Below are 10,133 nucleotides of genomic sequence, written 5' to 3'. Positions count from 1 at the left end.
CCTGGAGCTCCACTTCTCCTGTCTAACAGGGTAAGAATGGTAGTTAATAAATGGCAGCCGAGGTGACAGGAGCCCTTGCTAGGAATGGCAGACAGTCTTGCCTCAACCTGTGAAAAGGATCATCCTCTGCTCACCACTGGAGGTCTGTGGAAATCAGGGTGTGTTTGAATTATTTTTAGTATTTGTTGACGATATAGTCCAGTCACTGGGATTGGTTCCAAGGCTGTTGGAGATACTCAAGTCTCCTCTATAAGATAACTTGGCAGTTTTTAGTTGAGGGTCCTCCCATGTAGTTTAAATGATAAGGTTGTCTGCAATGCTTAATACACTGGAAATCGTTAAACCATTTTCTGGAATGGCAAGGAAAGTCTGTACATGTTAGGTAAAGATGCTGCTGCTGGAGGCCTAAGGCCACAGCATAGGAACCGGATGTGCTCAAAGGAGGGCCTCCCAGATGACCTGTGGAATGCCAGAAGGAACATGAGAGCGTGCTTGTGTATGACTGCAGTCACATCACATGGACTGGTGTGCTCAGTGTGTGACAGATCAAAGTTTTGTTTTTTGGAACTTCCTGAATTTTTTTTTTCCTGTGTAATTTCCAGCCATGGTTGGTTGCTTCCACAGATGTGGACACAGAAGGCCAGCTTTACAAATGTTCTGAATGACTTAGAATGATGGAATAGGCTACAGAATGTTCAGACAGCATGTTTTTAGAGACCTGTGAGAATATTCACAAAAGGACAGAAGTAGAGAGCTACCTCCTGGCGTGGGGGTGGGGGGCATGGAAATGATGTCACTATACACCTAGGTTATCTTTTGTGACATCCACATGCTAGTCTGACCCAGGGCAACTAATGAAACACCACAAAACACAAAGAAAGGGTTTCCATTTGAGAGGGAGATGCCTGTCGGCAGTATGGAATGTTACCTTCTCTACACAATACATGATCTGCTACATTTTTATTAAAAACAAAAGTGTACATATGTCCATAAAGCTGTACAGTCTTCCATATAAAAACACTATTATACAATTAGTAACCTTTGTCTTTTCTGTCAGAATAGCTTACAAACTTACCACTATTACTTATTTTTACTTAATAAGAGAGACAGGCCTGCTCAACAGTCCAGCTCTGGGGGCGTTTTGTCATTTTTAAAGTGAACATCGACAAGAAAGAACAGATCTCAGCATGAGACCAGGCGGCTGCTTCGAAAGAGGCAGGGACTTGTTTGGGGACAAGACACAAGAACCATCGGTTGCAATTCACAGCTTTGTCTGAACCCACAGCTCGCGCGTCTGTGGGCCCAGAGTTAACTTTAAAGCAAGAGAGATGAAGCCGCCTGGGAAGGCTATGCGAAGCTGGAAGCCGGGGGTGCCAGAGCAGGCTGGGCAGAGTGTTTGGTAAATAGCACCTTTGAGTAGAAACTGAGGAGTTAAGAAATCCAGGAAATGGGATGCCATGGCGGTGGAGAGAAATGGGGAAGGGGGGGGGTCCTCACTAAGGAGAGGGTGATCGGCTGACTCTACCTCTGTCCTTCAGTTTGAGAGACTGGAGGCCTTCTGAGGACCCCTCATCAATGTCACTGAACCTGAAGGAAAGCCATTTCTTCCCAGTGTTTTCCAATTTTCTCCAACCCAGAACAGTAAATATTGCACACATCTACAGACAAATTTGGATTTTACTGAGAGAGAAAACCTCCCCCACAGGTGCTCTGAGCACCAAGGAGATAAAGCTGTGCCCAAAGTTTGGCTCTTAGTGGCAGCCCTACAAGAGTACCAGGTAGGCCTGCAGTGCACAGGCACTCTCTCTGCAGCTCGGGAAGATCTCTGCAAGGCCCACCAGCCAGCCAGAACCCCTAGGAGAACAGGAAAGGCAGGGTCTCTAAAACCCACCAGGGCCCCAGGAGGGGCTGGGAGGCCCAGTCTCAGAGTTTCCTGGGACTATTGCACAGTGATTGAGAACGCTTGTCCTAGGAAATAGGACCCAACCAGGACCCAACCACACCAAAGAGGGGAAGGAGGAATGGGAGTCTTGAAGAGAAGGCAGTTAAGAAAGGACCTGGAGTTCCCTGGAGCTTTGAGCCACCTCTAAAGGAATAATGGTAGCAGCATTCGACTTTCATGTGGTTCCCAAAAGGAGGGTTTAGGAAAAGGGAGGGGGGGAAACCACCCCTCTTTGGGTCCCAAAATTCCATTGCAAATCACCCCTAAATTATTCGCCATCCATCCATCCAAAGCAGCGCAGCGCAGAGCAAAGGTTTTGTGCGGTCCCCCTCCATCTACACCCAAAGTCTTTGCACATCTGCCTTACATCCCACCCTCCAAAAATGTCCGCATAGATTCCTGGCTGGGGAACAAGCTTTCCAGGCCCCTGAGGGTAGAATCAGAAGTGAGACAAGATTCCAAGAAAACCTGCTTAGAACAGAAGGAACAAGGAGAGGTCTTTCACTCTACCCAGGATCTCAGCAGAAAAACAAAAGGAGATTAGGCGATGTAGTATTATTTGAGACCAGGCTTGACTGCCCCTGAGTGAGAGAGGAACCAGGCATACAGGCATCCCGGCTGGGACAGTAACCCAGGGCAGATCCTGACCCTTCTCATTCACAGTTGCTCCCTTTTCCCACCTCCGGGGGATCAGCCTTGAATCCCCCTTTACCTTGGCTAGGCCAATCCCCAAACCACTCCCCTAGGCAAACACTGGCTCACGGACTCAATAACAGTTCTTTCCAAAGGCACCTGGGGAGGCCACTTCCAAGCAGCTCCCTTTAAGGATTTTTTTTTTCTTTAAAAAAAAATCTTTTGGTTTTTTTTTTTCCTCCTCTTTTCTTAAAAAAAAAAAAAATAGCATGTATAAATAGCTCTTCATTTAAAAACACAGTTCCCCAGGTTGAGGTATACGGTGGCCTGTTGTCACGGCAGCTTGAGTACAGTAGAGTGCCGGGGTAGGGTGGCTCCTCTTTAGCTGGAGACAGCCATCACATAGTTCTTGGAGGGACTGCTCCTGCCCAGCATCATTTGCTTCTTGCAAGTGAGGAGCCCATAGGAGGCAGCCACCGGGGCCTCCTCGTACAGGACACAGATGGAACCATCCTCTCCGATGCGGTAGGACACCTCATAGGGATCAACCCACAGGGTCAGCTCACTGGGCAGCAGCCGGTGGAGCTGGGGCTGGCTGAGTCCAATCTGGCTGGCCACCTTGCTAATGATGGGGTCCATCTTGTGGTTGATGCGGATGCAGCGGTAGCCAGAGCCCTTGGATGGTTTCTCTGGAAACCAGTGGTGTTTGTAATGATCTGTGGAGGAAGAACAAGAGAGAGATGCCTGGTTAGACAGCATTGTCTCTGATGTTTACCACAAGGGGGGGCTGAGAGCAGAGGGCCCAGAGAGAAGGAAGGATTCAGCGACAGTGTTTCTGAGCCTCTCCTTAAACTCCCCCTGCCACTTAGAAAGATCCCTGGGCCCTTTCCAAGTGCGTGTACATTGGAAGGCAGCGCCAGAGCTTTCAGATAGGTGTTCTCCCGGTGGTCAGGGATATTTTTGGTACAATCCATCTTAAGGAAGTTAGGGCTGGTATGAACGGGCAGGGCCTCTGAGGACCCAGACACTGAAATCTCAAAGCCCAGTAAGCGGCCAACATTGCTGGGTATCCAGCAAGTCACCAGGCCTCCCATCCCTCCCCCCACCAGAAGAGTTATAAGATCTTCAGCAAAGGTAAAGGAATAAAAATGGTTTTGTTTTGATGAAACAGCTGTTGGTCCTCAGATCGGTGCCAACATGTTGAGAGATGGCTATCACTGCCCAAGGCAGCCAACCAGCTTTAACATCTGGGGACAGAGGCGAAAGGGCTGCTTATCACTCCTCCGCCTCCTGGCCTCACACCCTGCCTCCATAACACGCGCCCCCCCCCCCCCCAGCAGGCTAGACTACTGGGCTCTTTTCTGTGCTACAATAGGTGGCAGATGGTGAAGAGGGACCAAAAGAAAAAAATACAAAGGCGGCCCAGATTACAACTTCCCGCGGGTAAACAAGCGGCAGAATGGTCCTGTACAATGGTAGTAGGCCCAGGACGACAACTGTGTCTGGGATTCGAGTTGTCGAGAAAGTTCAGTTGCACATAAAGTCGCATAGCTTGGCCTGGCTTCGTGGCCCACAGCATCCCCCGGGGGTCTGGAGGTCCAAGATTCAGAGAAAGATCTCAGTTTGGACTCTGAGCGCAGACACTGGCTATTCCCGTGGTGGTGTTAGGGCCTCAGGATATACCCAAGGAAGAGGGTCAGCGCCCCCGGAGGGAGTACGGGATTGGAGGGCGGGGAGGCAGGGACCTAACCGAAGGGACAGAGGACCACAGATGGTCTCGGAGATTAGAGCGAGGCATCCGAGACCCGGAGTTGCTCGCGTATGGGAGGGGGGGTCTCCGTCCCCAAAACAGTGGGGAAAGACACCCCAGGCAAGGAGGGGCCGCGCCCCGGTGGCTTCGGGATCCCGACGTGTGCTCACCGGTCAGTGCGTCCTGGAGCGCCCTGCTGAACACCTTGAGTCTCTGCTCGCTCACACAGCCCCGCGTCCTCAGGAGACTGGAGAGGAAGCCCACGGCGGCGGCGATCTCTGGGAGCATGTCGGTTCTCTTCCCGTGGCTCATGCCGGGCGGCTGGGGAAGTCGCTGTATTATTAAGACGACGGTGGTCTAGCCGCCGCTTGGGGTTCTGCCCGGACTTTCCCCGGGCTGCGCCTTTCATACCGCTCGCGGAGGCGGGGAGCCGCAGACGGCGCCCATTGGCTGAGGCTGGCGGATGGGGGCGTGTCCTCCATTCGCCCCGCCTCCTGCCTCCGCCCGCGCCCGCCTCCGCCCCCGCCCTCCCGCTGGCCCGCTCGCCCGCGCCTCCCGGGCGCTGAGGTCATCGCTCACTGACGTCAGTATTGGGAACCAGCGCCGGACTCCCGAGCGGTGGGAGGCGGGCGGGAGAGGGCCCAGGACCTGGGCAGAGGAAGCGCGCCACACCGGGCATGCCCGGACGTCGCCTTTGCATAGTGCCAAGGCAGCGGTTGCCTGCCGCCTCCTCCAGGATGCCCTCGCTGATGCTACTTCTCCCAGGCCCCGCAATACCCACAGAGTCCTTCACCCTGGCGCCTGGTCATCTCTGCTACTCTCTCCCAGCTAGTCCGAACCGGCTCCTCAAGTTTTCAGCGATGGGGATGTATTCCGTTTGCTTCCATAATAATTCCACCTCCCCCAACAAATCCTGCTCTTCCCCTTTAGCAATTGCCTAAAAGCGATCAACTCTCACTGTTTGGTGGCAGGGATGTCGAGGAGAAACTTTTCTGTGCGTTGGGTTATTTTTCCAGTTCTCACTTTCCTTTAAATGACTTTTTTCATCCCTAAGTAGTCTGATGTGAACTGTACAAAGTTTCCCATCGGCTCCCTGCTCCTCCCTTTTCACTGATTCGTCTTCCTTCCTCTTTGTGGACAGAGGCTTTTGTAAACACTAGCTCCCCAGAAGAAAGGCTTTGGCTCTGGCTTAGGCTACACTCTGGGGCTCAAGGACTGGTGCCAGGAAGCTAGGCAGACTACTGAGGGGGCAACTTGTCACCCACACCTCTGAGCCCAGCACGGGATCTGGCCTGCAACAAGCCCGTGTTTGTTTGTTTGGTTGTTTGGTTTTGTTTTGTTTTTTGAGTTCTACACCACCTTCAAGAAGCCGTGCCCCCAGGCTTCTCTACCTGTCCGCTGCCTGAGCCACCAGCTTCCCTGCCTGGGTCCTCTGTGCCCATTCCCACCCAGTGTCCCTCTTCCCTCTTATTTCCACTTTCTATCCCGAGCTGTCCCTTTTGCTATTTGTTTTTTTTTCTCCAGTGGACTTCCACGTCAGTACTCTTGGATATCATCTTCATGCTGTCCCTCCCTGGGGATGTCTAGCGCCTCCTCTAAAGCTACCTCCCTCCCCGGTCCTCTTTCAAAGCTACTGATGACTGCCCCTATGGCACTCGACCCTCTCTTAGCTTCATCAGACCTAGTCCCGAGACTGATGGCTTCTTACCTACATAATCATGGTGGGTTTTTCCAGTCCTACCCCAAACGACCTTCCCCATCCTTTTCCTAAAGTCTCCAGGCTGCTTGCTCTTCCTTTGCTCAGAACATGAGACAGCTCCTCCATTTGCTAGACTATCTGCACTCATTTGCCTGACGGTTAAGACATTTCATCATTTTGTGTGACCTACCTTTGTAGGTTTCTATCACTCTGTGCTATAGGGTCCCTTCTTTCACTGTCCTCTAAATAACATGACAGCTCTGCCACCTAGGTCCTACAAATTTTTCCCATTATTCATAGCTCTATGACATGGTCCTTACCTCACACATTGCTGGCCCGGGTGCACCATGGCTCGTGTCTTTAACCCACTACTGCTTAGCTACCAATTCATACTCTCCCAGATTCCTGAAGCATCCCGAAAAATACAGGCTGACCATGTTCCCAATGCTAAGTCGATGCTGCCCAAACAGTCACTTAGCTCGTCTCCAACTGGGAATCCTCCTGCCTCAGTCTCACAAGCAAGATCCCCCTCCCCTGGCCCAACATTGGTGTACTAGTTACTTGGAAGCAGGCTACTATGTTTGTATGCCTCCCGTCTACAGGACGACCCACATTTCGTATGTTCTTCCTTCTGTTTCAGGGGATGAATCAAAACGCCTGGGAGTCTAGTGCTTTGGCATTGAGCGTGTCCCTCAGAGAGCTGCTTCATTCCTCCTCCTCCTCAGGGGCTGGGTTTGGATACATGAGATGATTACTTCTGCTTACTGAGGGGAATTATTAGTTTTTAACAGGAAACCAGGCTGACCTTGGAAAAAGATAAGCTAGATGCATTGAACCAAAGAGGCCAGGTGTCACCGACCAAGGCTGGCCACCAAGGAAGTCAGCAGAATGGGTCAGAGCACACGGGCCTGTGCTGACTTGTTCAGTGCCTGAATCTGACACTTGAGACAGGGTTCCTCTGTGTAGCTTTGGAGCCTGTCCTGGAACTTGTTCTGTAGGCCAGGCTGGCCTCAAACTCACAGAGATCTCCCTGCCTCTCCCTCCCAAGGGCTGGGATTAAAGGCTGCGCCACCACCGCCCGGCTGAGTCTGACACTCTTGCCATCAGCCCCCAGTGTCTTTGGCTTGGGTCTGATGTTCTGACATCCTACAGGCAGACTGACGAGAAAGGCTTTCTGCAAACCAAGACACCAGCTTCGTTTTTCTTTAGGAAATCAAACTTGCCCTTCTGTAAAGATTCACATCTCCCAGCAGGCTATGCAGCGACCTCTCGGTAGAGCCAGGACGGGGCATAGATTACAGGTTACACACATGGACATGGTGCTCTTTTCATTAGATCCCCCAGTTCCTGGGCTGCTGCTGCTCTGGCCACGGGGCCCACAGAGCAATCACTCTTGACAGTGATGCCATGATTCCAGAGAAGGAGCCCAAATGGGAGGCTAGGAGCAGGAATGTAAGGCAGCCCTAACCCTAAAGTCATTTCTAAGGCTGGGTGTGATGGCAAACACCTTTAATCACAGTACTCAGAGCGGCAGAGGCCAGCCTGGTCTACCTACGGAGTTCCAGGCCAGCCAGAGCTACACAGTGAGACCCTGTTTCAAAATAAGCAAACAATTCTAGGAACTAAATCCTGATTTGGGGATGCTGCTGTGTAGTGTTACCTAGGTGTGTCTCTTCAGAGACACCTCAGCATCTTGGATCGGATCCTGGCTGTAGAGCACAGTGCTCTGTAAGAACCAACAGGAAGATCCCCTCCTCCATCTTCTCTTTGTATTCCAGTCTATAAAGGAGCTTAATTTATCTCACAGTAACATCCCTAGGTCAATTTGCAGCAGCAGCAGCAGCATCCCCAAATAAGGATTTAGGTTGTAGAATTGGTTGTTGTTTGTTTTGAAACAGCTACACTGAACACATGTAGCTCTGGCTGGCCTAGAACTCCGTACCTAGACCAGGCTGGCCTCTGCCTCCCTGAGTACTGGAATTAAAGGTGTTTGCTATCACACCCAGCCTTAGGATTGATTTCTGATAGTGTCAGACACATGACATCAGTCCTGATTTTGTTTTAAATTTATTTAAACCGCCCTTAAGTTTAAATAAATAGCACACACCTTCAATCCCAGCACTGGGGAAGGAGAGGCAGGCAGATCTCTGTGAGTTCCAGGCCAGCCTGTTAGACATAGAAGGTTCTAGGCCACCTAGGGCTACATAGTGAGATCTGGTCTCAAACAAAGGGGAAAAGCCACCTAAGTCGACAGGCGCTTCTAGACCTTTTCTTTTCATGGCCCCCACTGCCTCCTGTCCTTGGGGTGTTTGGACCATCAGCCTAAGGCTCCCCTTCTCCCTCACCCTCTCTTTCTCCTGCCATTCTTCTTCCTTTTCTTCTTCCTCATTCTTTTCTTTCTTCTTCTCCCTCATGCATGGGTTGGATAGTAAACATAAGCGCTGACACACAGTGTTGACTGTGACTCCACAGACGCTGTCACGGGTGCCTGGGTGATAGCAGGGGTGAGGGTCGCGTCAGTCTGCGCTTTATCTGCACCAGAAACTCCAGTGCCCTGTGACCCCAGACCTGCTTTTCCTCAGGTCTTGGTTGGCCATTCCATCCGTTTGTCTGGCCTACCTGTGTGGCCCCTTGGAGAGTGACATGACATTCCAAAACAGCCCTCCTTAGTCCAGCCCAAGGACTGGGTCCTTCTATCCCGGCCTTGTCTGTGGAGCTATCACACAGGCCTTGATCCCTCTGCTTGCCAGTTAGGAGCCACCAGATAGTGGTGTGTGCTTCTGTGGGGACCTTGGGGACTTGGCTTGGTTGTCAAGGTTACCTCTCAGTTCTGACCACATGTGGAAACCTGAGGCAGGCTCAGTGGCTCTGCTGTCAGAGGCCGGGCTGAGCTATTCTGGGAGAATGACTTCAGTTCCCTCCCACACAGTACTGTGTGTGATTCTGCTAGTCTCTATGTGTACCAGTGTGGGTAGGAGGGTGGTGTGTATTTTTGAGTGAGTGTACGTACTGAAGTGTATGCGTGAGCTCGAGTTGGTGGGAGTGAAGGAGTACGGAGTTGCTGTGTCCTGGTGTCTGGTGAAGCCTGCTTTCTGAGAGGGACAGGCCTTGGTGGGAGTGCTGTTTGCCTGTATGTAGCAGCTGCAGATGCAAATTTGATCTTTCCTGACCACCCCCCCACCCACATTGACATCGCTAGCACCTTGCTGTGCTGCCCAGAGCTGATAAGACACATCGCCAGGGTGGGCCAGCCTCTCCTCACCCCTCCCTAAGCAGGATAGTAATACTGCTGAATCCTTTCACACCTCTCTGCCAGGGGGGCTCTTCTAGGACTTCCTGGCCACTTCTCACAGAGATGTACCCAAGGTCACCAGTGTGGGAGCTGTTCTTGACATTCAGAAACAGGAATTAAGAACAGAAGAGAAGGTCCTTGTCATCAAAGCCTGCTCAGGAGGGCACAGAACTGAGGATGTGAGCTCTGTTTGAAATTTCAACCTCTTGCAACCTCGCCCCTGACCCAAAAGTGAACTGAGAGGGGGGACGGACCTACACAGTTCATGGATAGTTCATGCTATCACCCTGGTTAGGGGTGAGAGTGAGCAGAACACTGAAGGACTGAAGGAAGGCCAGGGGAAGAGCAGACAAGGAAAGGGTTTTCTCACTTGGGGGCTAAAAACATTTAAAACCCCAGAGAACCATTTTTGGCAACCTGTTGAGTGCCAGAGAAGAGTCTGGAAGCTAGGAAGTAAAGTAGCCCGTTCCCTCATTTTTTCTGAAGATAGAAGCTGAGAAAGGACCCGTCTATACAAGAGTGCTTAAGTCTGGCGGCTGCAAGAAAGGAAAGCCAATGTCGGGGTGTGCTGAGGAAGGTGCCTGCTCCCGCCAGGACTCAGACCTTCCCGGAACAGGCCCCCCCTTTGACGAAATTCAGCCACAGGAAAGGCCAGGTGAAGGCTACATCTTCAAAGTGACCAAAAAGCTGGAGAGCGTCAGCCTCAGCTGCTGCCCGGAGGGTTTCCAGACGCTGAGTAGAAATAGACATGGCAGATGCGGACTCCATTGCTGTCACAGCCTGGAGCCTTGCTAAGATGTGAGCAAAAATGTGAGTC

At 51.6% G+C, this 10,133-nt stretch overlaps 1 protein-coding gene across 2 annotated transcripts; it reads right to left on the bottom strand.

The window, feature by feature from the left end:
• Positions 1 to 945: 945 nt before the first annotated feature.
• Btg2 (BTG anti-proliferation factor 2) lies at positions 946 to 6,275 on the bottom strand. 2 transcript variants are annotated; one of them, XM_059280425.1, is made up of 3 exons: positions 6,215 to 6,275; positions 4,496 to 4,646; positions 946 to 3,291 (listed from the first exon to the last, which is right to left on the bottom strand). In XM_059280425.1, the coding sequence occupies exons 2-3, from the start codon at positions 4,635 to 4,637 to the stop codon at positions 2,957 to 2,959; spliced, it is 477 nt and encodes a 158-aa protein (XP_059136408.1). In that variant the 5' UTR covers positions 4,638 to 4,646; positions 6,215 to 6,275; the 3' UTR covers positions 946 to 2,956. The 2 variants fall into 2 exon arrangements, with proteins under 2 accessions (XP_059136408.1, XP_059136407.1); XM_059280424.1 differs by having other exon boundaries at positions 6,034 to 6,266.
• Between the last annotated feature and the right edge of the window lie 3,858 nt (positions 6,276 to 10,133).

This window comes from Peromyscus eremicus, chromosome 15 (genome assembly GCF_949786415.1).
Source record: "Peromyscus eremicus chromosome 15, PerEre_H2_v1, whole genome shotgun sequence".
NCBI classification, from domain to species: domain Eukaryota; kingdom Metazoa; phylum Chordata; class Mammalia; order Rodentia; family Cricetidae; genus Peromyscus; species Peromyscus eremicus.
The sequence above is the reverse complement of the archived record's forward strand: the minus strand, read 5'-3'. Positions and strand labels throughout refer to the sequence as shown.

Coding starts and splice junctions, on each gene's coding strand:
- Btg2 (XM_059280425.1), bottom strand. CDS start 4,637: ATGAGCCACGGGAAGAGAACCGACATGCTCCCAGAGATCGCCGCCGCC. Junction 3,292..4,495: donor GCTCCAGGACGCACTGACCG/GTGAGCACACGT, acceptor CTTCCTCCACAG/ATCATTACAAACACCACTGG.